This window comes from Vidua macroura, chromosome 24 (assembly GCF_024509145.1).
Source record: "Vidua macroura isolate BioBank_ID:100142 chromosome 24, ASM2450914v1, whole genome shotgun sequence".
In the NCBI taxonomy this organism is placed as follows: Eukaryota; Metazoa; Chordata; class Aves; order Passeriformes; family Viduidae; genus Vidua; species Vidua macroura.
Genome location: NC_071594.1, coordinates 6,966,024 through 6,993,976, shown reverse-complemented (window position 1 = coordinate 6,993,976; position 27,953 = coordinate 6,966,024). Strand labels below are relative to the sequence as shown.

General features: G+C 56.5%; 1 protein-coding gene across 1 annotated transcript in view; it reads left to right on the top strand.

Moving 5' to 3' along the window:
• The first annotated feature begins 1,403 nt into the window (after positions 1 to 1,403).
• Positions 1,404 to 27,953, top strand: part of PLXNA2 (plexin A2) — a 140,893-nt gene continuing 114,343 nt past the window's right edge. Inside the window, exons 1-3 of the mRNA XM_053998046.1 lie at positions 1,404 to 1,489; positions 18,744 to 19,998; positions 20,418 to 20,600. Coding sequence (XP_053854021.1) covers positions 18,811 to 19,998; positions 20,418 to 20,600 — 1,371 coding nt within the window. The 5' untranslated portion in view covers positions 1,404 to 1,489; positions 18,744 to 18,810. The remainder of the gene's footprint in view (positions 1,490 to 18,743; positions 19,999 to 20,417; positions 20,601 to 27,953) is intronic.

Sequence of the window (27,953 nt, the reverse complement as noted above, 5' to 3'; positions counted from 1 at the left end):
TTTCCACCCAAAACTGCTCTTGCAGGGTCTTGCTAACGTGAACCAGGCAGGGAACTGCTGTGGCCATGGTGACAGCAGTGAGGGTGACACAGGCTGGGCTGGAGGGGAACTGTAAGAGGAGATTGGGTTGGTTTAGTCACTCAGGTTTGTTGTGGAGGAGGCCCAGGATGCTGGCTCTGATTTTCTCTTGCAACTGTCCCAATGTGTAACAGAAAAATGGTTAAAAACTTCCCGATGACAAGATCTGGCAAACAGCAATCCATCATGGTATTGATCCCCTCCACCAGCTGCACTCCTCGGAATCATTCCCAAACCCCTGGCTGGGTCAGGGTCAGCTGGACCGTGGTGCTCCTGCCTTTCGGGAGCACAGTGTCCTGCTGTGGCACTGGGACTGCCTTTTCCTCCCTGCCTCCAGGTGTTCCAAACCCCTGCGGGCTGCGGCAGGTGACCAGAGGGGTGTGAGGTGTTGGAAGATGCTCCTCCCTTTGGGTACCCTGCAGCTTCCAGGTGTTTCTCCCCGTGCAAAGGCGGCAGGAAAGGCCAGGTCGTGGCTCTGTGGCTGAACCACTCAAGCCCAAGGAGGGGTTCTCTGGTTCCCAGCACTGGGTGCTCACAGGGCTCCCTGTCCCAGCTGGCCATGGCCACTGTGGTTGGGTTCTGGCAGATTTTGGCAGGAGCTGTGGGGGTCAGTGGCTTCAGGGGCATTGCAGCCCATGCCCACCTCTAGCTCTGCTGGAGGTGACCCGCCCTTGGCAGAAAACCAGGCTGCCAGCCCTTCCAGAGACGGGGAAACTGAGGAATGGAGAGCTCAGGTGTCGCTCCTGCCACCAGAGCTGGAGCCGAGGGGCGCTCTGGCAGGGGGTCAGAGCTGGGGGCAGAACCCGCCAGCCCCGTTCCTCTCCCTGCAGCCCCCCCGAGGTGGGACAGCTGCGGGGGCAGCTGCGGGGCTTTCTGGGGGACAGCTGTGCCGGGGCCGGACGCGCAGCCCGGCGCGGGGAGGCTGCCCCGGCCGCTTCGGGGCTTTGTTCCAGCGCGGAGCCGCTCCCCCGGCACCGGCTCCGCCGCGCTCTGCGGGACAGGGGGGCGCAGGTGAGGTGGGGAGGGGGTGCCGAGCCCCGCTGCCGGCGCCCAGGCTGGGGAAGGGTTAACGCGGGAGCGGGGGCGGCGCGGGGGCGGGCGGGGAGCGGCGCGGGGAGCGCGCCCGGGCGCGGGGCTGGCGCGGAGCGGGGAGCGCGCCCGGGCTGGCGGCGGGCGGATGCCGGGGCGGGCGCAGCGCAGCCGAGCCGCGCTCGCCGCACTCGGGCAGCGGCTGCGGAGGCGATGAGAGGCCGGCGGGGCTGAGCCGAGCCGAGCCGCGCCGCGCCGGGGGGAGGCGGAGGGGCTGCGGGCAGCGGCGGCCGCCCGGCCCCGGATTTCCATGGTGCCGGGGGCCGCCTGCATCCCCCCGCCCTGAGCCGGGAGGCGGGCGGCACCGGAGCGGCGAGGGCTGGTGAGTGGCGGCGGATGGCGAGGGGCTGCTGCCCGCCGGGGTGCGGGAGGTCCCCGGGGCGGGGGCTCCGCCGGGCATCTCCCGCCGGAGGATGCGGGGAGGAGGCTCGGGATCGTTGTCGCCGTGCCGCCCGCAGCTGCACGAGCCGGGTGGCACCGGGGGCTGCGGGTGGCACCGGCGGCTGCAGAGCGCGGGGTGGTGCCCGGCGGCTCCGGCCCCGCCGGTCCCGGCCGTGCCCGCGGAGCTGCGCGGAGGTGCCGCGGGTGCCTGGGGAAGGGATGGAGGAACCCCTCCTATTGCCCGGTTCCAGGGAATCCAGCGCCCGCTCCTTCCCCGGGCTGCTCCGCGCTCCCGTTAGACATCGCTGTTTCCTCGTTAATTCTGCGGCCGCTCGGTACCGCTCAGTCACGGTCTGGCAGCCAATGCAGCGGGATAAACTCATCTCCATAAAAAGTTCCCGTTAGCAAGGAGGCACTTTTTGGAAAACACCCCTGAATCTTAGGGGAAAAGACATAAAATCCCCACTAAAACTTTCCTAAATCCGCGCGAGACCCTTTTTGGAAGGTGATGAGGGGAGAGATACCGAATGCACTTGTGCTCCCCTGGGGGAAATCCCAACTCCCGGGTGATGGTCCCGCTTTCCGCAGCCCCGGAGCTGTCGGGTGGCTGTCGGTGGCAGCCGGGGCTGCTCTGGGTGAGCTGTCCTCGCCGGCTGTGACCTCCGTTTAACCCGGCACGGTCAGGCATTCCCGGCTTTGTCTCCATTCACGCTATGGCCAATACTCGCGCGTTCCTGGAGGTGAAGTGAGTGATGTTCAATTAATCTGTGTTCTAAGGGGTATCAGAAAGTCAATAGGTTAATTTTAAGCGAGGTGAATAGTGGCAGAGGGGAAAAAAAATCCCCTGTGCGTCTGCGAGCAGCAGCTGAGGCTTGGAGGTGAGGGAACGTGAAGTTCTCAGAGTGCCATGATGTGAAACCACTGCTCAAAGGCTGCTCCTGCTCTTTGCTGGGCACTTGATGCTTCACTGGTGGCTTCAAGGTGCTTGATAGAGCTGGGCTGAGCTGGGGACGTGGTCCTGTCCCTCGTGCTCTGGACGGCTTCATTGATAACGGTGACTAAAGTGAAATGAGATGACCTACTTACAGCTGAGGGACAGATGCCTCGCAAGAATCTGTGCCATCCTCGGAACAGATGTTTGGCTTTTTACCTTTAACACAGAGGTGTTAGATCCTTTAGAACTCAATGGGGCTTTTTTTTTGGTCTTTATTGCTGTCCTTCTGCCATTTGTTGTCACTTTGAGGACCCTCAGAGCTCAAAGGTGGTGTTCTGGGGTGGTGCAGGGGACCAGATAAAGCAGCTTTGATTCGAGAAGCTCGGTGCGAGCAGTGAGGGACGTGACCCAACGGTGTCACTTGTGAAAAGCCTTATCAGGCAAGGCAGCCATCCCTCTCGACTCTCCCAGCCACATCCCCAGCGCTTGTTGCAAGAAGATAAAGTAACCCAATTTACTCCTCGTTGTATTTATGGCGTTGTTTGATGTAATTAATTGCGGAGTTTCCCCCCCGGCTCAGAAGAAGTTGGTGCGGTGGAAGCAGGTAGCACTGCGTAAGGTCTGCACATAATCCACCAGCACGGTGGGAGCAGCTCTCGCCACGCTCTGCCTTGTTCCTCCGTTAACCCTGAGCCTCCCCTGCTTCCCGGCAGGAGGCAACTCCAGCTGGGTGCAGGGGGAAGCTGCAGGCGCAGCCTGCCTGCGGGACCCGGCGAAGGAAGGGCTGACTGCTCCTGCCCTGCGCTCTTTAACTCTCCTCAGCAAATTGCATTAGGATGTGACAAATTGGCCCGCAAAGCAGCTAAATGGAGATGACATTTGGAGCAGTTTGCCGGGCAGACCCTGTGGAGTCTCAGGGAAATGTGTGATTTGCAGGCTCTTCCCGACATCTCCCATTTAGGCACCGCCACGAGGCTTTCCAGAACTTACTTAGGGAACTCCTGTTGCAGCTAAATGTGGGAGTCTCGAGCATGCCTGGGAAAGGTTGCCCAAAAGCTAGGGCAGATGTAGGTGCAGACTGTCTCATGCCGTGGGCAGCTGAGATGAGGAGCTGAACTGGGAGAGAAAGCAAAGCCGATATTTAGAAATTGCGTGAGTGGTGAGGAGCTGGAGGTGGGAAGCTGGGCTGGCTGCTGGGTGCCAACGTGACGCTCTGCTGGGGGAGCAGGGGCACCTCTGTTCACCGAGGGGTGACCCTGGGGGTGCAGGGGCACCTTTGCTCCCAGATGGATGATCTCCTAGGGGAGCAGGAGCACCTTTGCTCACCAAGGGATTATTCTGGGGGAGCAGGGGCGCCTTTGCTCACCAAGGGATGATCCTGGTGGAGCAGGAGCACCTTTGCTCCCAGATGGATGATCTCCTAGGGGAGCAGGAGCACCTTTGCTCACCAAGGGATGATTCTGGGGGAGCAGGGGCGCCTTTGCTCACCAAGAGATGATTCTGGGGGAGCAGGAGTACCTTTTCTCACCAAGGGATGATCTCCTGAGGGTGCAGGGGCGCCTTTGCTCCCCGAGGCTGGTTGTGGCTCTCGGAGAAGGGACTGCAGCACATCCCAACAGCAACGTGCGCACCTGCCCCTCTCATCCCGCCTCTCCCGGCACAACCGCGGCTGCTCGAACACGGCGGTGACCGAGCTGTTTTAATTGGCCCCTCTGCAGCCCGAACGATAAATATGCAATGGGGCAGAGTGCCCCGCTGCTCCTCACGGCGCCGAGCCTGTCATTTCTGACGGGGCAGTGCGTGCTCGCCGCTCTGCCCGTCCCCGCTCGCCTCCACCCTGCGAAAACCGCGCTCCCCCACCTGCCTTTGGCATCCTTGAGAAGAGCGGGGGGAAAACCTGGAAAAAGATGAACCTGAGCATGCAGCGCTCCTGAGACAGGCCCCTTCACATTTCTAAACACTCTTGATTATTCAGCTAATCTTTATTTCATGGGCCTGTTACAAGAAACACAAACGGGGGAGAAAGTAGAAGGCGGTGACACATTTAAAATACACAAGAAAAGTGCTGGCAGGAATATAATCGTTCTTCTTCCAGCGATATGAAATATTTATGGGCCTAAGTTGTGGCAAGATTCTCTGCCTCCCCTCCCACCTAACTCCGAAATGTTTTTCCCGGTACAACAGGAACTGGGGGCACTGGTGGTGCTGCCAGCAGTGCCCTGTGCCCCCTCCCCTGCTGTCTGCAGGGCAGGGGCACCCAGCTGGCCGGGCACAGCGTCCGTCTGTCCGTCCCCGTGGAAGGGAAGGGAAGGGAGGAGCGGAGCGCTGGCCAAGCTGCCCGGCTCAAACGGGAGCAGAGCTGTTACAGTCTGTTAACTCGAAATAATTCAGCAGCGTCCCTTCGGCGAGCTGTGAAAAGCCCCCTTTGAGGTGCCCGTGTTGTGGAGGAGCCGCTGCTCCCTCGGGGCATTCTGCTATTAATTCATTAGATCTGAGGGTTTTTTTCTCTCGTCCCCCCTCTTTTCTCTTCCCCACCCCCCTCCCTGGCAATTCAAACAGTGATGAATGGACAAAAAATCCCTCAAGGGAAACATTTTTTCACTTAGTTACAAAGATTTCATGGCTAATTAGAGTAAATGTGGTTTTTAGAGTGTTAATCTCTTAACCAGCTTGGCTGGGAGGCCACCGCCACAACAGCAGAGGGGAGGGCAGGGGGACCAAGGGGGGAGAGGTGCTCCCAACTCCTCCGGGTGAGCCACGGGCGGCGTCTGAAGGAGCTGAAGTGTCGATGCCACCCGGAGCATCCCCGGCAGCTGCTCAGCCGGGTGCCACCTCCGTCCCGGGCAGGGACCACGAGCCCTCTGCGCGCCCGGGGAGGCGCGGCTGGAAAGCGCAGCGGGAACCCGAGTGGAACGGAGGGCAGCGCGCTGGCCTTGGGCCCGAGCTCAGAGCCGCTGTCTGCAGCGAAAAGAAATGGATTTACTGCCGCCAGGGACGCGGGCTGGGCAGCCTCGGGCTGTGTCCCCACGTGCTGCTGTGCCCCAGGGTGGCCCTGCCACCTCCGGCAGCGCTGAGTGCCGGTGGCACACGGGGCCAGGCGGCCCCTTATCGCCACAGGTGTGCTGCTGATGGAAGTCCTCTCCTTTCGCGGCCGTGAAGGGATTTGTCCTCATGCAGTGTAGCGTTTCTCTTTTCTCCGCTTCTCCCCATCTGCGCTGCCTCCCTGGCATCCACATTTCAGCCCGGTTTTGGCCGCACCTCCAATGGGAAAAATGGCAAAAGGGGCTGAGGAGCTGCTGAGCCTGCTCCCCGTGGCAGCCCAGCACCCACCTGGGCCCCAGAGCCAGCACGGGGGTGGGAATTGGGGGTGGGATGTGGGCTTGAAATTCCTCCTCATCCCACTAGAGGGGATCCTCTGGATCCAACTAAAATCCGAACACAAACCCAGCCAGGAGCGAAGCTGCGCTGAGCTGCAGCCTCCGGCCGGTGCCGGTGGGGTTCGGGGTGCAGGGGCTGCAAACCTGCCCCGCAGCTTTGCCGAACGCAGCACTGGAGGGGGCACAGCGGGGGTCGGCGCTTTTCAGGCATTCCCGGGCGATCCAGGCTGGCTGTGGCCGCGTGTCCTCACCCCGTGTCCGTGGCTCCTCTGCCCGGTGGGGCGAGGCTGCTCCAGCAGCGCTTTCCCGAGGAAGCGCGACTTCCCCAAGCACACGAGTGCAACACGTGTCCGTGATGGAGCTGATGCGCTGCGTGCTCCCTGCCGGGCTGGATCGGGAATTCTGATCCGGCCGTGATGGAGCTGATGCGCTGCGTGCTCCCTGCCGGGCTGGAACGGGAATTCTGATCCGGCCGTGATGGAGCTGATGCGCTGCGTGCTCCCTGCCGGGCTGGAACGGGAATTCTGATCCGGCCGTGATGGAGCTGATGCGCTGCGTGCTCCCTGCCGGGCTGGATCGGGAATTCTGATCCGGCCGTGATGGAGCTGATGCGCTGCGTGCTCCCTGCCGGGCTGGATCGGGAATTCTGATCCGGCCATGCCGGGCGGGTACCGGGATGCTGCCAGGGATGGGGTGCTGGGAAAGAGGAGCCCTCCCCTCCTTATCAGAGAGAGCCCATCTCATGTTTCTCCCTGTAATCGCAGCTTCTGTTTGGCTGAAATCGACCTGGGAGGGGGGGGGGTGGGGGGGAGTGAAAAGCGAGATAAATGTATCCTACTATGAAAATTTAATCCAGCTTTGCCTGGCCTAAAACTGCATTCAGAGCTGGAGATAAAAGGCATCAGAGCCACGTTATAAAAAAGTCCAGATGATCTCCGAAGGCACGGGGAGAGTGAGCCCGGGAGAGCCCTGCCAGGGCTCTGCTGTGCCCGGGTGGCAGCCCCTGCTGCCCGTCCTTGCCTGGCACTGCCCTGGGAGCAGCCCTGCCCCTGACCAGCTCCGTGCTAGGGGCACACTCAGCTCCATCTCCCCACGTGCAGAAGGAGAAGGTTCTTCCAAGAGCTTCCCGTGTGGAAGTTCTGTCATCCAGCCTATCCCGTGCTCACTCTGCACCGTGCTCGTGCTGCCTGCCTCTTCCTAAAACCCCCCGTGCCCAGGGATGACCCCACTGTGCCACGGGCTCCTGAACGCCTGGGCACCTCCCGCAGCCCAGGAGAGGCTCTGCAGAGCTCCTGCCTGTCCAGCCATTCCCAGACGGAGCCTGGGAGCCGTGCCCAGCCCCGTGGGGGGTTGGAGGGTCCTGTCCCAGCCAGGCCTGGGCTCTCTGGAGCCAGCTCCGTGCTGCGTTTGCTGTGACAGCAACTTCCCAGAAGGGAACGTCCCTCGCAGCCCTTTTCCTGCTCCAGCACCGTTTCCCCACTTCATAAAAGTGAAAGGTGACGTCTGAGTAAATATTGCCCTGACCTCTCACCTCTCCTCCTCCCGCTGCCGCTGCTGCCTCCCCAGGGCTCCCCTGCACTGCCCCGGGGCTGTGCCAGGAGCGGGGGGCTCCGGGGGGCTCCGGGGGGCTCCGGGGGGCTCAGGGCTGGAACACAAGCCCGGTGTCTCATGGCTGGAGCTGGACAGGAAGGGCAGGGTCCGGCCTGGCTGCGGTCAGTGGCTGTTGGGTCAGTGTGGGGAGCACCGTGAGCTCTGCCTGTGAGTGTGACAGCCACCAGCACCATCCCTGTGTCACAGCCCAGCCAGACCCTGGGCAGATCCTGGCAGGAGCCTCAGTGGGAGCCCCACACCAGGAATAATCCCTGTGAGCAGGAGAGTGTTCGCAGAGGGGGGCACAGGTAGGGAGAGCTGAGTGTGGGTGCAGCCTCTGCCCCTCTGTGTGACCTGGCAGGGCTCTCCCAGGGCTGGACCAGCAGCTCCCACCTGCCCTGGGCTCCACTCCTGCGTGGGGATCAGCAGTGGGAATGCTGGGCTGTGTGTGGGGCAGCCCTTGGGACGCACAGGCAAATCCAATCCCATTTTCCTACTGAAGGGAGGGGTGGGAGAGCGACCGTCCTTGGCGAGGCCATTCCCGCTGCGTGCAGCACAGGTTGAAGCAAACCGCTCGTTTTCCTTGCAGGTGCTGCGTGGCTCTGACAGCATTTGCACACCAGCAGTTTAACCCCCGCAGTGCCAGGCTCTGGAGCCCCATTTCCCTGTCTGGGGAAGGCACAGGAGAACAGGAAAGCCGTGGGGCAGCGCTGGCCCTGCCGCCGGCTCCTGACGCGCGCCGGGAGGAAGCGCGGCCACCGCGGCCACCGTCACTCCCTGACTCAGCGTGGAAAAAGTTCCTCCTGTCATTTCCAGGCTGGGCCAGCCTGGGAACAGATTCCTCCAGGGAGATTTATGTGCAGTTCTTCCTCCGTGGCAGTTCTGCCATCGGCTGGAGCCCGCGGCGATCCCCTGTGTGCGCTGGTCCTACTGGAGGGCACCGGGCGGCCAGCGAGAGAGGGGCAGAAATCTGGAGGTGTTTTCCAGGTGTCTCTGAATCTCCCTGCTTTGCTTTGTTCAGCTGGGAATGAGCTTCCAAAAAGTGAGTCTGTGCTCCGAGCTTTTGAGGTTAATGCCTGGACAGCGCTTGAAAGGAGGCTTTGAGTTGTTTGGATTTGCGCGGCGATTTCTGGGCTCTCGGGGTTTGCCTTGGCAGGGTTTTCCTTCGAGCCCAAAGTGGCCATTTCCCCCTCGGAATGGGAGGCTGAGATTCTGGGAACTGGCAGTGGGGAAAGCTGTGGTGAACGTGAGTGTGTTGGTGGCAGGGTTCAGCCCCCCAGGGGATGGTTCTGAAATCGGCATTTTCCCATTTTTGGGGAACATTTACCCACGGCAGAGCCCAGCGGCTGCGTGCTTGCCCAGGTAGCCAAATCTGAGGGGCTCACGTGTGGCCAGCTCGTGTGAAGAGCTTTGTTCCCCGTGGCTGGGCAGATTTATTGGTGTCAGAGCAGAGGAACGGGGAGTTGGCTGCGGAACAGGGATGTTACAGTTCAACTCCATAAAACACGCCGGCTGTCTCCTCTACTCAGTCATTTGCCAAGTCCCCAAAAAGTCACAGTGACAGGAGCAGAGGATGGAGCTCTGCCCTCATGATCATATTTCCTGTCTTTGCTGGCTTATGTCACAGCCTGGAATGTTATTTGAGCAACAACAAAAAAAAAAAAAATAGCCTGCGAATTTCCTTTTGATTTTAATGGAAGTGTGAAGAGGTGGGGAGGAAAAGGGAGCGTGCCTGGAGGTTTCCTAACTGCCTCGATTATTCTTATGCTTCAAATATGCCATTTCAGAGGTTTGAAATCTGCTCTGAAGTTAAAACATAGAACTGTGGAATGGTCTGGGTTGGAAAGGACCTTAAAGATCCCTTCCCTGGAGGTGTCCAAGGTAGGGCAGGGCTTGGAGTAACCTGGGACAGTGTCAAGGGGTGGAACTGGATGAGATTTAAGGTCCCTTCCAACCCAAACCATTCTGTAATTCCATGTTAAACCCAGAGTAAGCAAACTGGCAGTAAGAGCTTTTCAAAGTCCACCTTGGCATGAGGAACGCTCTTGTTCCTCATTGTTCTTGTGTTTGCCTTAAATCTCCCCAAAACCCCTGACTTCTGCCATCTGCCCCTCTGGATTTCCAAGTGAATTTAACACCAGAGGCATCATCCCTTGTGCGAGTGGAGCTGGGAGGGCCAGATGGAAAAACGTGCCCAGCAATGTGCTTGCCTGGCAGCTGCTGAGGCAGAGGAAGGGGCACTGCAGGTTCTGCCTGTCCCAGCTGTGAAGTTTCCTCGCAGCTCTCAAGGAGTTAATTCCAGCAGCAGCGAGGACCAGCCCTCTCCTGGAGTGTTTGGCTGCGCTGGCAGCTGAGGAGCCTCCCGGAGCAGGAATTGTGTTCCAAGGCTGACAGGTCCAGACTGTCTTTAAAGATCTCATGGCAACCAAGGAGCTCGGGCCAAACTCGCCGAGCCCAGGGGAGAGAGGCAGCAGCCCCGGGCTTGTCCCGGGGCCATAATGAGGTGCTGCCACAAGGCCTTGTGTAACTCTGCTTTTCAGGGCAGGAATTGTGTGACAGGGACAAGTTCTGTGTGACAGGGACAAGTTCTGTGTGACAGGGACAAGCCGGCCCCGTCGGTTCCACCAGATGAATTCCCCCGAGTCGAGAGCATGGCTGGTGCTGGGCTCAGCTCAGCAGTGCCAGAACAAACTCCAGGAGAGAAACAAAAGCAGAGGCTCTTGGGAGGACTTCCAAGGGTGTTGTATAACTAGGTTAAAACAAACAAACAAACAAAATTATTTAAAATAGAAATATATCTATAAATATATAAAAATATGTAATAAATATATATATTATATATATTTATATATATATAAATAAATATATATTATATATATATCTATAAACAGAAATATAAAAATATCTATTTCTATCATAAATAAATAAATAAAATATAAAATAAAAATAAAATATAAGCTATAATATAAAAATATAAAAGAAATATAAAAAGAAATATAAATTTAAAAAATATATCTATAAAAATCAGCCCAGCCCAGGGTGCTGGGTCATGGGGAGGTTTGACCTCAGGAGGGACAGGGTGGGTGGAATTGCAGTGACTTTGCAGAGGGGGTTTTTCACTTCTGAGTGTGAATTCTGATTGTGTTGGATTTTAACCGTTCGCTGCCTCACAGGCTTGCCCCAATGAGCTCTGTGTCAATCCTGCCACTGAACTGAGATTTAATTGACTTTTAATGAAGGAATGGTGTCCCTGGGGGTGAGTCCTGCTGGCACGGGGCTTTGGGCAGCTCACCTGCCCCAGCAGAATCTGCTCCCACACCCTCTGAGCTGCAAAGATCTACTGAAAACCAAACAATTTTGGCCTAATTTCCTTCTCTCAAGATTAAAAAAAAAACCCATTATTTTTATCCCAAACTGCAAAATTTTAGCATGAGGAGAAGCAGAATATTGGCTCATTTGTTCATCCCTGCGAATTCCTGCTTCATTCTCTGCAAATTCCCATTATAAACATGACACTTGGGCAGATTATCTGCTTTAGCCATCGTGTTACTGAGGGGGATATCACATTAATTTCCTTGTCATCGCGTTTGTTCTCATCTGTGCGGGATCATTTGGTTAAAAGTCTTGTGATCCTTAACGTAACTCAGTTGGTCTTTGCTTCTGGCTTCAAAACAGACAAAGGGAGCAGCACTGAAATGCTGCTGGATTTTCCAAAATCACCAGTTTTCCTCAGATCTGGGAGGTTCTTTTTGCCCAAGCATCTTGGCTGGGTTTTTTTTTGTGGAAGTTCCACAGGTTTGGGGCCAGAGACAGCTCCAGTTGTTGAGTTTTGGCTTTGCCCCCCCAGTCCTCGAGCTCTGTAGGAATGTTTTGGGGATCTGGAGGAGCAGTCTGTGGCTGTAAAGGGGGGATTTGTAAAACTGAACCAGCTGAGAGCGGTGCACTGGCCCTCACAAGTTGTTTTGTTGTGTTTTTGGAGGAAACTCCTTTTGTGATGTGCCCTTGGCTTTGCCAAAGGAGCCCTGCCACAAATCCAGCCGTAGCTTCCCTCCCTGTGCGATCCTCTGTGCATTTTATGGGATTTTTCTGGCCAGATCTTGACCCACCTTGGTGATGTGTCCACTCAGGGGTGACAGGGTGGCTTTGATCCCTGTGCTGCTCCATCCAAAGCAGTGCCCTGGGGATTTGGGGGCAGCTGGGATGGGTCTGGGGCCAGGCTGGGACACCTCCCTGGAGCAGGGCTGAATGCAAGGGTGCCGAGGGGCTCTCGGGGCTCGCTGCATCCCTGCAAGACGTGGCCTCACGCGTCCTTGAAGGAGTTCTTGTTTTCCGGGCACGGCTGGAGCCCGTCTGACAGGCTGGCTCTGGGAGGAAGTGACTCAGTTGCTCTCCAGACAAGTGCAGCTTTGAGCTCCAGGCAGGCAGCGGAGGGGCTCCGCTGGTCCTGTGGGAATTCCCGCTGTGCCTGCTGCTCCCGGGGGCTCTGCCTGCGCTGGGCAGGGAAAAGGCCGGGCTGGGCAGTGGCCACGGTGCCCCAGGAGCCTGTGGGGTGAGGATGTCACAGCAGAGCAGGTGACAAGGGAAGGTGGGAGCCACGGAGCAGGAGAGGCTGTGGGTGCCGTGCCAAGCTGGGAGCAGCTGGAGCAGCCCATGGCCAATCGATTGTCCCACAGTGTGGGACACAGCCTGAGCAGCAGCAGCAGCTCCCAGGGGGTTTTGTGGAATATTTTCCACCCCCACAGGCAGAAACACGGTGACCCTTCCTGGGTGGGTGCTGCAGCTCCTGAGTCTCCCCTCCTGTCACCCCCATTGTCCCCACGGTGCCGCTGTTTGTGCCCTGCTCTGAGCCACACAGGGATTTGGAGAGTTCCTGATTTTGCTCAGCCTTTTGGGATATCTCATCCATCAAAGTGTCCAGCCCCTCTTTAGCCTCAGACCTTCTGGCTGATGTCAGATGTGGACGTCAGCAGCTGCTCTCTCCATCTTAGAACCAGCTTGGCTGGAGAGAGAGAAGTTTTTAAATGACAGAGATCCTTAGCAAAGAGACGAGAGTTAGTGTTAAAAATAAAGAAAACAAGACAGCTCGTTTCATCTAAACAGAAGGGTTATTAAACAGGCTTGAATTAATCAGAGATCTGCCAGAGCTCTGAAATTGAAAAGCAGGGCAGAGGAGCAGGGAGCACACGAGTGTGAAGGAGCCACTTTCTCAAGCAGACATTGATGTCCCAACACTCTGGGAGAGGAGATGATGTTCAGCTGCTGGTGGCACACAGGGGAGGTGGCTCCAGGCTTTGGGGTCCTTGCCTGGACCTCAGGACATGAGGCTGGGGGCACCTGCTTGGTGAGGATCCCAGGAGATAAACCCAGCTTGGTGAGGATCCCGGGAGATAAACCCAGCTTGGTGCTGATCCTGGGAGATAAACCCGGGTTCTGGAGCGCAGGGAGCTCCACCAGCCGTGCCCAGAGGTGCTCCCAGACCAGTGCCGTGCTCCCCACAACCCCAGCACCTCTGGCTGAGAGAGATCCAGCCCTGCACAGCGGGGATTCAGCCTCGCAGCAGAATTGTAGCAGATGCAGCATTTCCTGCTTTGCTCAGGTAACAGCACTGTGGCCACTGTGTAAATACACCTGGGACAAGGCACACCGCTGGCTGCAAGGGGCCAGCACAGCCAGAGGAGCTCTGCTGCAGGATCTCTCTTTAATGGAGTGCCTGGGGACCCATTTAATTTGAAGCTGGGGTCCTTCACTTGCCTGTGGTGTGCTTGGAGTGAGGCCAGGAGAAGCTGCTGCTTATTTTTCTCCTGCAGTTCGGTGGCCGCTCTCTGATCCTCCCTCGTGCTGCTCTGTAATATTCTCTTGTAATAAACTGCAGCTGGATGTCACCTGGGGACACGGGGCTGGGCTGAGGCTCGGGAGATAAAACTCCCTGCCTTGCCACCGGGACCTTTTGCTTAGCCTTGGGCAAATCATTTCATCGTTTAATCTGCTTGCACCTAAGGTCAGCAGCCATTAAATTCCATTTTGTTGGGAATAAAGTCCATGAATAATCAAACGATGCTCAGGTGCACCAGTGGAGAGGTGGATAAAGCCCAGTCCACCAGGACTCAGGTAGGAAACCAGAAAAAGCACTTTCTGAGGCACGTAAAACTGACCTAGATTGCCTGCAGGGGTTGTGGATTCTGTTTCGGGGGGTCCTTGAGGACTCTTTAGAGAAACACCACAGCAGTGATGGCTCTAACAGCCGGGCCTTGCAGCAGGAGGCTGCGTGAGGCTCTCACAGCTCTCCGTCCAACTCCTGCCCTTTCAGCATCATCCAAAGCCAGTGACCTGTTTACACAGGTTTGGCTGAACGCCAGCCTCCCAAAAGCTTGACTGAACGAGCTATGAAACTTCCCAAGTGTTGAATTTCCCCCTGGTGTCAGACCCCAAGGCAGCCAGGAGAGCCAGGGTCTGTTCTGCCCCGAGCTGCAGCGCGTCAGGCTGTCCCCAGCGCCGAGCCTGTCCCGGGGAGTGCCGTGCCCAGCTCCCCTCTCCAGGCGAGGTGATTTATGAGCTATTTCACAGCACTCCGAGTTCCGAGCCTGCCAGCTGGGCTTGCTCGGGGAGCAGGTGTCAAGTGTCAGCGCAGGGACAGGAGGAGGTGTCTGATTCCTGCCACGACGTGTCCGGGGTGCCTTAGGGATTTTCCTGTGGGGTTGCTGGGTTAAACGCCTCCAGCTGTAAGGCACAGCTGGGTGGCAGGCACAGCCGTGGTGCTGCTTTGCACCTCCCTGGGGATGGGCACTGAGGAGCACGACTTGCCCAGGCCCGTCCAGCAAATCTGGGGCAGCGCCGGGGGTGGCACCCGATGTGCTGTGTCCTTGTCCTGCAAACTGCAGCTCCGAAATGGGGCTTGGGGCAGGGCCCTCGCTGGCTTCTCTGTTCCTCTGGACCTGTCGGGACGTGTGTGCACAGGAGGGAGGTGGAGGGGAGAGCTTTGCACACAGTGTGTGCTGTGTAAACAAATATCTGGGCTCTGGACAAATTTCGTGCATAATTCCTGTGATGTTGTTTGTTATCAGGGAAATGCCTTTTCGTGGCTGGGTTCTGTTCTTCCCCTCCTCTTCCTTGTCCCAGGCCTGGAGGAAGCAATAATCACAATGCTGTGCTTTGCCCTCTTAACTCTTTCTCAGAGCGCTGCCGAGGCTGTGAAATGCCACCCCTGGGAACGAGCAGCTCCAGGAAGGGGGGACACAGCTCCTGGCACGGGTCCTGCCCTGGCTGCCAGCACAGAGCAGGCACAGCAGCCCAGGGTGAGCCAGGAAGGTGGATTTTGGTCCAAAACCCAAAGGGTTCAGGTTGTGCTTCAGGAAAAGCTCGTTATTTGTCATCCCTGTGGGGAAACCTCTGGAGAAACCTTGGAGCTGACTCCAGGCTCCTCGCTGGTGATTTACAGCTTGTTCTTATTGTTGTTGTTGTTGGAGTCAAAATATTAAATAAAAAAGGCCAAGAAGAGGTGATAGGAGCCATCCTCATGGCTCTGTGTTACAGAATTCCAATTCTTCACACCAAGTAACAGAATTCCAATTCTTCACGCCAAGTGACTCCCCCTGGGGTCAGGCTCTTGGGTGGTGTGTGGCTGGTGGGCACTGTGGGGTCTGGAGGGAGGAGTGCCAAAGCTCCCTGCTCCAGGACAGCCAGGGAAACCCTCTGCTTGGGCCATGGCTGTGCCAAGCCTTCTGTGCCCTGAGAGCAAGGAAGGGGTTGTGTGGGTGGGCAGGGAGGTTTCTGCTGGGCAAGGGGGGATTTGGTGCTGTGGGGCTCCTCCGGCTGTGGTGGCCTGGCCAAAGAGACAGCACTGAGCATCCAGACCTCTGATCCACGCTGGAAACATCCCAGGGCTTGGAGAAGCTTCCATCAGACATTTTGGCTCAGACTTTTTGTCTAATTAAACCCAAACCCTATTAATTGCTGTGAGGTCTTCCTCCATAGCTGACAAACGAGTGCTGAGTGTCACTCCTTCGAGGGGATCAGTCACTGCAGCAGCTCCAGTGCTGGGAAAGGTTTCACAGGGAAATTCCCAACGTGCTGCAGGAGGGGTGAGGGTCCAGCATCTGTGCCCCCACTTGCTGCAAGGAAATGGCCAAACCCGGGGCTTTTCCCTCATTCCCAGATCCCAAATGGAGCCAAGGGGAGGGGAAAGGCTCAGGCTGCTGCAAGGCTGAGGTTGTTCCACAGGGTTTGTTCTGCCTCTGGGGTCATCACGTGCAGCCTGCCCTCCTGGTGACCCTTTGGGCAGTGCTGGGGGGGTGTGACAGCCTGGTGACCAAAGGGAGGGCAGTGCTGGGGGGGTGACAGCCTGGTGACCAAAGGGAGGGCAGTGCTGCTGTCCCCACTCCTGGCCATGAATCTTATGGGGCTCTGAACAGCAAAAAGGGCAGAACCCACCCCTGGCTTCCAGAGCAATCCCAGCCCCCCTGCCCCTCCTGGCTCTGCCGTCCCTCAGGAGGGTCTGTCCAGCCCCCACAAAGCCAGCGTGGGATTTATGGCCCAATCTGCTCCCCCCTGCGGGTGCCTGGGGACCCTGGTGGCCTCTGGGCAGGGGGAGGCACAGGGACAGAAAAAGGGACAGGCAGGGAAAAGCTTGTGGGGCTGGGAGGGTGGGGGTGAGGATGTGGGGTCAGTGCAGGTTCTGGGGTCAGTGAGGCACTGGGGAGCTTTGCTGTGTCCTGGAGGTGCTGGGGCACATCCAGAGGGGTGAAATATCCCAGGAAACAGGAGCTGAGGGAGCAGGGGCGATGGGTGAGGGCCCAGCAGTGCTGAGTGTGAATCACTGCTCACCAGAGCAGCCCCACCCCCAAAGAAAAGCCCCGGTCACCACCAGGCAAACACAGCTGCCACACTGGTGACATCAGAATTGTGCCTTTGAGCCGTCATTTGCCACAGGAGATTCTCTTGTTGTTTTGGCTTTAATTTTCTTTCTTTTTTTTTTTTTTTGGGGTCTGCACAAAATGCCACTAATGACAAACTGTGGTGCCCGTGAGTGAGTGACAGCTGAAATGAGAGAAATGACTAATGGTGCCTCCTGAAGCCCTGTCGCATGGAGATTAAATGAGCCCTTTTTTCTTCCCCCCTCAATGAGAATCATGGGCATTTGAATAATAATATTATAGTCTCCATTAGGATGACAGTGGGGGAAAAAATCGGCTCAGACCTGTGATTATTCCTTCAATCTAATAATTATTTAAATACCAGATAACTCCTTTCAGCCTAATTGAGGCCTTTCAGCTGCTTGGGTTTATATTGTGTCCCTGAATTTACTCTCTCTTTCACCTTGCGTTACTAATAGCTGCAGATTGCTTCTGAGGCTGTATTTTAAAACTCTCTTCAGGAAAAGAAAAAAAAAAAGAAAGAGAAGGAAAATTAATGATCAAATGGTATTAAGGATCAGAATTAAAATCACCCATTCTGCTGGTGTTTAACTCCCCAGCTGTTTGGCCTCCTCCACAGGGATGGTTTGGGTTGGAAGGGATCTTAAAGTTGATCCAGTGCCACCCCCTGCCATGGGCAGGGACAGCCTCCACCATCCCAGGTTGCTCCAAACCCCATCCAGCCTGGCCTTGGACACTTCAGGGATGTGGCAGCCACTGTTGTCACCCTCTGCCAGCCTCTCCCTGCTCTTGGAGCCAAGAATTCCTCCCCAGAATCCCAGCTAAGCCTCACAGGGAGCGGGTTCCTCTGGCTGAGCCCTGACACCGAGGGGGTGGCAGGGTCCCTGTGACACCGAGGGGGTGGCAGGGTCCCTGTGACACCGAGGGGGTGGCAGGGTCTGTGTGACACCAAGGGGTGGCAGGGTCCCTGTGACACCAAGGGGGTGGCAGGGTCAGTGTGACACCGAGGGGTGGCAGGGTCTGTGTGACATTGAGAGGGTGGCAGGGTCTGTGTGACATTGAGAGGGTGGCAGGGTCAGTGTGACACCGAGGGGATGGCAGGGTCTGTGTGACACCGAGGGGGTGGCAGGGTCTCTGTGACACCGAGGGGGTGGCAGGGTCAGTGTGACACCGAGGGGGTGGCAGGCTCCGTGTCCTCCCCGGGACGGACAAACTGCCGCAGCCAAGGTGGGAATGCTGAGGCTGGCAGCGAGAGGGAAGCAGCTGGGGAAATGTCTCCCTGAGCAGAATGAGAAAGCCATCAGGGCTGCCTCTCCTGTCGTGTCTCCTGTCAGCGCACAGCGCAGGGACAGAGCTCCTTTGTCACCTCTCAGGAACAGCCGTCTCCGGCTCCCGGCGGGAACAAGCCTAAAGAGCGGCTGTTCGGTGACACCCGGAGCTCAGAGCGGCTTTGCCCTGCTGGGAGTTGTTGTAAATTGAAATAAACCAAAGCAGGAGCAGCAGCAGGGGCTTGGAGCTGCAGAGGGCAGGGCTCCCATGGGGTGTGTGGGGCTGGCCTGGCCCCGCTGGGACGCGATGGGTGCAGGGTGGTGCCTCATCCTCAGCCTCTTCCCAGGGCTGGGGTGGCCCCCAGGTGAGGCAGGATGCCTCTGAAGTGGTTCCTTTGCCAGCCCAGCCTGGAGCACGTAAGGAATGTATAATTTGGGATAAAGGAGGACTCTGTGGTGGTTTTCTTGCACTCAGACACCTCTGTGGTCAGGTCAAGCAAGCTGCTCTAGACTGGTGTCTCCCTCGTGCTGGCAGCGTTTGGTGGCAGATCTAACCATGTGCTCCCACCTTGGTGGCAGCTGCTTTTTGGCAGGAAAGAACCTTGTGAAGGAGTTCCTGCCTAAAAAGCACCTGCTTGAGAGGCACTTGTGGCTCTGGGGAGGGTCTGAGGGGAGACATCAGCACCTTCAGTGTGTTTGTGCTCAATGAACTTGCCTGCACGAGGCTTCTTCCTCAGGTTCCCAAATTAAATCAGAGAGGGTTTAAAGGTAAAGAATAGCTCTTATTTCCTCTGCTGCTTCCAGCAGCACACCCTGCAGGAGACATCCTCTCAGCCAAGATTGCAGATGGATGGCTGGGGCTGTGAGCCGCAGGCTTTGTCCTGGGCTGGAGCTGATTCTCCCCTCGCTGGCTGAGCAGAGCATGTTCTAAACAGCCAAACCCCACCACAAACCAAGATGCAGGGGCTGAAACAAGTGGCAAGGCATCAAGCCTGAACTGTTCTCCACTAAGTTGTGGACTTGCTCAATTCTCATTGTGCTTAGAGACATCCTCCCTTTATCTCAAGGACTGTGTAATTAGAAAGCCTCCTTTGAATTTTATCTGCAGGGCACAGGGGATCTAATCCTTCGCTCTGGGTGGTTCTTCTCTCCACAGAACCATGTGAGGGACATTGCCGGGGCTCAGGACACGCGCGGGGGACACGGAGTTTGCCTTTCCCAGGATGGATCAGAGGAGGAACTGGCCTCGGGTACTGGACTCTGATGGCTGCTCAGTGGCTCTGCTCTGCCTCTTCCTGGCTTCGCTCTCCCGGAACGTGTCCAGCAATGCCTTGTTCAACACTTTCCACTCGGAGAACCGGGACTGGACGTTCAACCACCTGGCGGTGCACCGGGGCACCGGGGCGGTCTACGTGGGGGCCATCAACAGGGTGTACAAGCTTTCGGGGAACCTGACCATCCTGGTGGCCCACAAAACCGGCCCCGAGGAGGACAACAAATCCTGCTACCCGCCCCTCATCGTGCAGCCCTGCAGCGAGGTCCTCACGCTCACCAACAACGTCAACAAGCTGCTCATCATCGACTACTCCGAGAACCGGCTGCTGGCCTGCGGCAGCCTCTACCAGGGCGTCTGCAAGCTGCTGCGCCTCGACGACCTCTTCATCCTGGTGGAGCCCTCGCACAAGAAGGAGCATTACCTCTCCAGCGTCAACAAAACGGGCACCATGTACGGGGTGATCGTGCGCTCCGAGGGCGAGGATGGGAAGCTCTTCATCGGCACGGCGGTGGACGGCAAGCAGGATTACTTCCCCACGCTCTCCAGCCGCAAGCTGCCCCGGGACCCGGAGTCGTCGGCGATGTTGGATTACGAGCTCCACAGTGACTTTGTTTCGTCCCTCATCAAAATCCCCTCGGACACGCTGGCCCTGGTTTCGCACTTCGACATCTTTTACATCTACGGCTTCGCCAGCGGCAACTTCGTCTATTTTCTGACGGTGCAGCCGGAGACCCCCGAGGGCGTCTCCATCAACTCCGCCAGCGACCTCTTCTACACCTCCCGCATCGTCCGCCTGTGCAAGGACGACCCCAAGTTCCACTCGTACGTGTCCCTGCCCTTCGGCTGCGTCAAGGGCGACACGGAGTACCGGCTGCTGCAGGCCGCCTACCTGTCCAAGCCGGGGCAGGTGCTGGCCAGGGCCCTCAACATCACGGCGCAGGAGGACGTGCTGTTCGCCATCTTCTCCAAGGGGCAGAAGCAGTACCACCACCCCCCCGACGACTCCGCGCTCTGCGCCTTCCCCATCCGCACCGTCAACGCCCACATCAAGGAGCGCCTGCAGTCCTGCTACCAGGGCGAGGGCAACCTGGAGCTCAACTGGCTGCTGGGGAAGGACGTGCAGTGCACCAAAGCGGTAAGGATGCGCGGGGTGTTGGCTGTGGGAGACCTCGAGAGCCGCGTTCAATCCCTGCCCCGATGGAACGCAAGTTTGCAGAGTAGGATCAGTCCGTCTGTGCCTCAGTTTCCCTAAATTCAGAGCACTCTTCCCCTTTAATCCATGCTCTCATCCTACAGTGAGATGCCAATGAGGGAAGAGGTGGTGTTAAGTCAGAATAAAGGTGTGCAGCTTCCTGGGAGTCCTTGTCACTCCCAACCCGGGGCTCTGGAAGCTGCAGGAGCCCTGGGGAAGGTGGCTGGAGCTGGCAGGGGGTGGCACCTTGGTGGCCCCCACCCTGCTGCCAGCACCGCCAGCTCCCTCCACACCACCCCGAGTGCGTGGGGCCGCCCTGGGCTCTGTTTCACTGACAGCTGCCCCAAACCTTGTCTTTCCAGCCAGTCCCCATCGATGACAACTTCTGCGGGCTGGACATCAACCAGCCCCTGGGCGGCTCGGTGCCCGTGGATGGGGTGACGCTCTTCACCTCCAGCCGCGACCGCATGACCTCCGTGGCTTCCTACGTCTACAACGGCTACAGCGTGGTCTTCGTGGGCACCAAGACGGGCAGGCTGAAGAAGGTAAGGCCCGTCCGTGGCTGCGGAGAGCCGGGAGCTGGGTTTGTCTCTCTCGGGATGCTCTGACGCGCCTCACTGCTGCCGTGCCTTACGGGCGTTTCCCAGCGGGAAGCTGGGAGTGAAGCAGGAGTGGAAATCGCAGGGTTTGGGTCACAGCCTGGTGTTGGAGAGGCAGAGTTCAGCTCTCAGTGTTGTTGGAGTGGTTTGTTTTGGAGTGCCAAGTTTTGGGAAAGGTGAAGTTGAAGCTGCTGCGGGACGGTCCTGGGAAAGGAACCAAAGGAGGTCAGATGGAAGTCTTGCAATAGTTTCTGTTTCCCAGCAATCCTTCTGCAACTGCTGTAGAAGACTGTGAGTTACAAAGCCTTTGGAGCTGCTGGTGCTGGCAGGATTTTGGTCATGGAGAGACAGGAATGGGTTCATGTGGCTGCTTTTGGAACCAAGCCTCGGGGCAGAGTCCTGCTGCCTCCCTGTGCCTCTTCCCTCCTGCTGGGTGATCGATCAGCCCTGGAACATTCCCTGTCCTCTGTCGGTAGGGCTCAGGTGAGAGTCACAGAATGTTTCTGGGTTGGAAGGGACATGGGCAAGGACACCTTCCACTAGCCCAGGCTGCTTCAAGCCCTGTCCAGCATGATCTTGAATGACTTTTAGGCCTTTGAAGCCCAGCTGGGATTTCCCCACTGCTGAGTCACAAAATCACAGAATATTCTGAGTTGGAAAGGAACTCTCTGAGGACTTCTGTATTTAAAATAAGTTTGGAAGTGGCCTTGGGGTGTAAACAGAGGTGTGTGAGAGCCCTGGCTGGCCTTTGGAGCTGCAGCTGCAGCTGGAAGCCAGCTCAGCAGAGGGTCTGATCCAGCTCCAGCAAAAGCAGCCTTGGAGCTGCTGCTCTGGCAAGCTGGGACCCTTCCAATTAACCTCAGCTCTAAATGACAGCATTAGGTGAACCTGTTAAATGCAGCCCCTGCTCCTTCATGCCAGGGAAAGAGTTAACAAATGTAATCAACAGCAGGCTGTTAATTTTTTGAGTCCTTAAGCAGCAGGGAATTTCTCCCTCATCTATCCAGGAAGATACAAGGACAGGCAGATACTACACTTGAATGTCTGCATCATTTTAATTACATCAGTTCATTAATATTCATCCAGCACTTTACAAGTGCTGAGGAGTAGTAAATTAGGTGCCTCCCTGGTGCCTCTCGAGTGTCAGTGGGGCAATTTTGAACGTGGGGGAGAGGGAGCTTGTAAAGCAGAGCCCTCCACTTCCCTGCTCCCCGTCAGGCACAGGGGAGAGCCGGGGGGGTTTTAGCTCAATGGAAGGAAGAGGAGCCCTCAGCACATCCCAAACGCTTGTGCCAAGCCTGGAGCCAGGGATGCAGCCTGGGATGCAGCAGGGGTTGCAGCAGGGGTTGCAGCAGGGGATGCAGCCCGGAATGCAGCCTGGGATGCAGCAGGGGATGCAGCTGGGGATGCAGCAGGGGATGCAGCAGGGGATGCAGCAGGACATGCAGCAGGACATGCAGCAGGGGATGCAGCAGGGGATGCAGCCTGGGATGCAGCAGGGGATGCAGCAGGGGATGCAGCAGGACATGCAGCAGGGGATGCAGCAGGGGATGCAGCCTGGGATGCAGCAGGACATGCAGCAGGGGTTGCAGCCTGCTGCTCGCTCTGCACAGGGTTTGGGGACAGGGGAGGCTCCTCATTCAGAGGCAGCAACAGCCACGAGCCTGTGCCTGCACACGAGGTATTTACGGGCTTGTTCCATGAATTATGAAGGATTACAGGAGCAGCAGGCTCTCCAGCAGGGTTTCAGTCCTGGTGCCAGCCTACACTGAACGCTTTCTGATGCAAAGTTAATCTATTCATGCTCCGCTGTCCAGAGGGACGGCTCTGGAATCCTTCACCTGCAATCCTTCATCTGTTGGATGAAAACTGGCCCATCTCTGAAGTAAATTCATCCCGGACATTCACTACAGTCAGGTTTTCATGGCACCTGCCCTTATTTAACAGCAGAGCTGCCTGCAGCTGATGGATCCATCCCCCCGTAATTAACTGGAACAATCCTGGTCCCGTCCTCCCCTGCGTGGGGCTGAGGATGTTGCTGTTCTCTCTCTCCCAGCTCTGTCTACACCTTCAGCAGATTTCCCCTCATTTGACACGTGGGATTATCTTTTCCATGGCCTGAGGGAGCCCAGGTGAGGCGTAGGAAGCAGCTCTGCACCGAGCTGAGGGGCTCTGGCTGCAGAGGAGGCGAGACCCGGGGGAAGTTAACAGGTTGTCTCTGGATTTTGCACCTGTTCCAAGATAACCAGACGTGTCTCGAAGTCAGCGAGTGCTCAGGGTGCTCAGGACTCTCTCCTTATCTCTCCTGCCCCATCTGTGGAATGATGGTGGAGACGTTCAGCACCTCTGTAAGTGCCAGGGATTTGTGCAGACGCCTTTTCCCACCTGATCTCCTTCGTGTCCTCCTCCGTCTCAGATCTACCCACACAATTAATGGCTGAAAGCTTTGTCACACCTATTCCCTCGCCCACAGCTGTTGATTTCCTTTGGAAACAAGCTGCTGGCTCCGTCTGGGCTTTCAGGGGAGGCATTTTTGTGTAGCTGGAGGAAAGTCAGGGAGATGGCTCCGAAATCTTTCAAATTTGCCTGTGCTCCCCCAGTGAGAATTCCTTACTGGAAACACTGGGTTATCCCTCTGCTCTCCTCTGCCTTTGGCTCTTCACCTCACTGCTCCTGCCACATTCCCAGCTCCTGCTGGTTCTGCTCCCCAGGAATTGTCTCAGAGTGGGTGAAAAGCAAAGCTGCTGATGCTGTGGCCCTTTGGCTCAAGCACAGGTACGTGGGATGAAATTCTCCCTCCTGCTCTCCTTCCAAAGCTCCTCAGCCTCCTGGCTGTGGGAAGGAGGGGAAAGGGGCCCATGTTGGAGACACAACCATTCAGAATTGGGGATTCCTCCAATAAAACCATTTCCATCAAGCAAAATGAGAAGGGACATTAATGCAACAGTTAACAGCAACGAAGTGCTGGGGGGAGATGTGTCAGCTTGCTTGTTCTGTTTATGGGCTTCATACAAGTCTATCAATATTGATGTGTGATGCCTTTGATTTTGACACTAATCATTGCCACGAATTAAATTTGCAGCCATATAATTAGAACTGCTATTAATAGGGCCTCAAGCCAAGCACTGCCGTGCTAGTTGGCTTTTTCCTGATGGAAAACGGCATCCACGGAACTCAGCTAATGTGGTGTGCCCGGGAGGTGCTGAGCCTGACGTGGAAATTGCACTGGCTGTGCTTAGAGGGGCTCCTCTGGAAGGCAGGTTCGTGGCAAGGGTCTGGCTCAGAGGTTTCCCAGGAATTCCACCGGAGTTACCCTTAAACTTCCCAGTGGTTTGCTGCTCTTGGGATCCACAGCCTCAGTGCGAGAGAGGAGGATTGCAGGGAGAAAAGAGGAGGCCTCAGCGTGCAGGGCTGTTACTGCTGTGTTTCCACTCCATCTCCCCTTCCCCGTGCCAATCCTCCCATTCGTTCTCCTGCCCCAGCAGAGCTGTGTCAGCCCCGTGTCCCTGTGCACGCCTGGTTCCATCTCATCAGCCAGAGCTCAGTGCCTGAGATGGCAGCAAGGCTCACCACTAAAAATCAATCTTGTATTTCATCCCGAGAGGTCTGTTTCTTATTAGGTCTAATAAATCAGTGAAGTGCCCTTCATTCAGCTTGTCAATGCAGGACATTGTTTGTGATCAAGAATAAATAAATGTCTCTGCTCTGTCTGCCAGTCGCCATCTAGGTATTATTTTTCCATCATGCTGTTTATGCTGGCTGTAGGAAAAATGCAGTTCCTGCAGCCTTGCCTGCCTCCCCACGAGCTGGGAATGCTCCTGGGTGGTAGAGGCGAGGGAAAAGCTGGAACAGCAACGTTGTACCTGGGTTTCACCCAGCGCTGAGTTGCTCAGCGGTGATAAGGTTTTCATTTGTGTGCCTGGAGATGTGGAGGTGTTGCAGTGCTGCAGGCAAGGGCCCAGGTGTGGTTATTTCAGGTGCCCTGAGGTGAAGGATAAAGTGTGTGAATGAAATCACGCCCAGTTCTCCTGGAAAAGGGGTGCCACACCTTGTCCTGGCCACCTGTGACGCTCTGTCCCCAGGGCAGCTGCACTGGACGTGGCTCCAATCCCTCCCGGGGTGGGAGGTCACTCCAGAGAGCAGCTCAGGGTCCAGCTGCAGGAGTGGCACGGAGAAATGCACACTGCTGGCGCTCTCTTCGTGATGGGAACACACTCCTGTCACCTGCAGAATTCCTGAACTCTGCCCTTGCTCCTCCACTTTTCCAAGGGACAGCCACGAGCGGCTGGATTGCGCCGCCAGAGGAGCGGAGAACTTTTAAGTGCCTTGTTACGTCTTGGGACGTGAGAGTTTTATTCAGCTTGGCTGATTTAATTTGTTCCATTAGTGGGAATAAAGGAGGTCTTTCACAATGAAATATATATGTCCGAACCTGTCCTTAGATGACTTCATTTTCTGGATGGTTATCTCATCCCGGTGATTTATCCTTCATCATCGCCCCCGCACGCGCATCCCGCGACACTTCGGGAAAAACTCGGTTGCATCAGCCTGTGGAGGAGCCAAAAGGACACCAGGGTGTTATTGAGCAGATGAAAATCATCCATTTGCAGGCGCCTTCCAAAGGATTTGTCTGGTTTTAGCTGTAGGTTGGGAGGTCAGGGGCTCTGCTGGCTCCATGGTCAATCCATCACCCTCGGAGCGCACTCCAGCAGAGGTGTGAGAGGGCAGATGGTTCTTGTTTGGCTGAAGAAGCTGTTTAATTGAAAGGTCTGAGAAAAAAAAAAGTCTCATTTTTGCCCACTGATGTGAAATAAGGGGGTGTTTGGTCAGTCCTCTAGTTGCTGCTGTGGTTGGAGGAGCTGGGATTTATTTTCTCCCTAAACAAGGATTTTCCAGCCTTAGAAAGTAATTCCCCTTTGCTTCCATCTGCGTTGAAAAGGGTCCCCAAAATGCCCCATGGTCCCTCACATTTATTATTTATCATATCCAGAAGTTGGACTATTATTAATTGGAATTTGTGCAAGGGAATAGGAAAAGTGCTGGAAGCCAGAGGAGAGCACTGGGGGTGTTTGGGGCTGGAGATGGGGCAGAGCTGCCAGGTCCCTCTAGGCTGTGGCTCTGAGCACTCAGGAATGTCCCTGCCACCTCTTAATGGCATGAAATTGTCCTCTCTTCTCCCAGCATCCCTTCCCTGGGTCTGGTATCTGGCGCCTGCCAGAGCAAGTCTCGTCAGAAAAGAGGCAGAAGTTGGCAGATATTTTTATAGCTGCTGGAGAGGGAAGGGGCAGGTGTTCAGGAAATGCTGGGGATGTGAAATGGAGCCAGGTGAGCTCGGAGCCTGCTTTAATCTCATTTCTTGGCTCAGGAGATGGGGATGACTCTGGGTTTTATGCAGGTTCAGGCACCTTGAAAAATCAGCTCGAAATTTTGGAGGGCAGCGATTACGTTTGGTTCAGTTCTAAATCAAGTGGGGTTAGTGGAGGCTGTGAGTGCTGAGCAGCTTTATCCATGGAATCCATCCTTCCTGGAACCCATCCTGCCTCTGAAACCATGGCATGGCTTCGGCTGGAAGGGACCTTAAAGGCCATTTAGTCCTGGTGTGAGCAGGGACACCTTCAGCCAGACCAGGCTGCTCAGCACCCCATCCAAACAAGGTTTTCATCTTGAATTTCGGAGCTAATTCGTCCCCACACCTTCTCTCAGAGGTATTATCTCCTTATGAGCATCAAGTGAGGCAGAAGTTATTCCTCCTCCGTTTCACGACGTTTTCATCAAGTTCAATAATGAGTTTCTACTTGAAATGATCCTGGTGAAAAATATCACGAAATTCCAGACTCTTTGGTGAACTCCTGTTAGTTTTTCCTGCCTGTCCCTGCTTTCCTTGGAGTGTGAAGCTGGAGGAGTTGCTGTTCTGGATGTTGTTGGGTTTGGGGGTAGGGCAGTGTCAGACTCCTGCCTTTCTACTCACGAGTCAAGAAGTTCATGCTTTCTTTACTATAAACATATTTTTCTGCAGGCTTTTAAAATCCTCAGAGGTCAAAATAACACAGGTTTTGGTCCATTTGTAAGATCTTAAATCCCTGGGTGGCAAGAAACACTGTGAGAAGCCCGGGCTATGTTGCTTCTCTAAATGCCTCCTCCAGGCAGTAAAAACAAATATGGAAACCACAAATGCGCCGGGAGAGACTGGGGAATGTGCAGGGAGAGTCCTGGGCGCTGCCACAGCCCCTGAGCTGCTGCTGCTGCTGCAAAAAGGTTGGGATTTAGGGACAATCAGGGGCTGAGGTGCCCTGGAGGAGCAGGTTTGAGGCGGGGATGGCTGGAGGCTTTCCCTGGGTGCTCGATGATGCTGCCTTTAACATTCCCTCCATCCCCTGGCGGAGTTTACGGCTCGTTGCGGCCACGGGTGCCTCTCGCTGCCTGTGAGTAGGGCAGTGAGCAGGCAGCGAGCAGGGCTGTAGAACCCTGCGGGGTTTGGGGAGGCGGATCCATCAGCGGAGCATCTGCCCGCTATTTACGGCCGTGCCGGGCCGGCTCCGCCGCAGCACGAGTCCATTAGTCCCGTGATGATGCATGGGCTCCGCGCCTCCCCCTGCCTTTCCCGAGCCTCTTCCCATTCGTGCCCAGCTGCTCGGCTAGGCAGAGCCCTGCCTTTCCTTCGGGGAGCTCCCTGCAGGCAGCCCAGCCTGGAAATAGGAGAGGGAGAGAAAGCCCTGCCTGCTCTGGGGCGCAGGGGATTTTGCACCAGAATTCTCTGGAGCTGTGCAAGGGCCATGGGCTTTCCTGGCTGTGACCTGGGCAAAAAAAAAACCCCAGCAAAACCCTGAGCAGTGCTCGGGGTGTGACCCAGAGCTGTCACCCCCACGGGGTTTGCTCCTGAGCTGAGGGAGAGCCCCCCAGTCACTCCCAGTTCGTACTGGGGAGCCTGCAGGAGCTGGTGGAGGAGCAGAGGCTTTGGGATTGTGATTCCTCGGACGGGGATGCAGGAGGGGGGGCACAGGCAGCAGCAGGGCAAGGCTGCAATAATTAGCAAGAGGCTTCGTCAGCAATCGTCCCGCCAGGCCCTGGCAGCGTGGCGCTGCCCTGCACCTCTGCTGCTGCTCCTCTCGCTCCCTACACGGCCCTGCCCCAAACAGATCCGTGTACATGAAAGTGATGCGCGTTTCAAATGGATGTACACATCACACAGCACGGGAAGGGCTTGTTTTGTGGTTAGCTGCTAAATTATTTATTGTGTGCCGGGCTTTAATCTCATAAACCTGCCTGCAGGCCTTAGGCAAACCAGCCTGAGCATCCTGG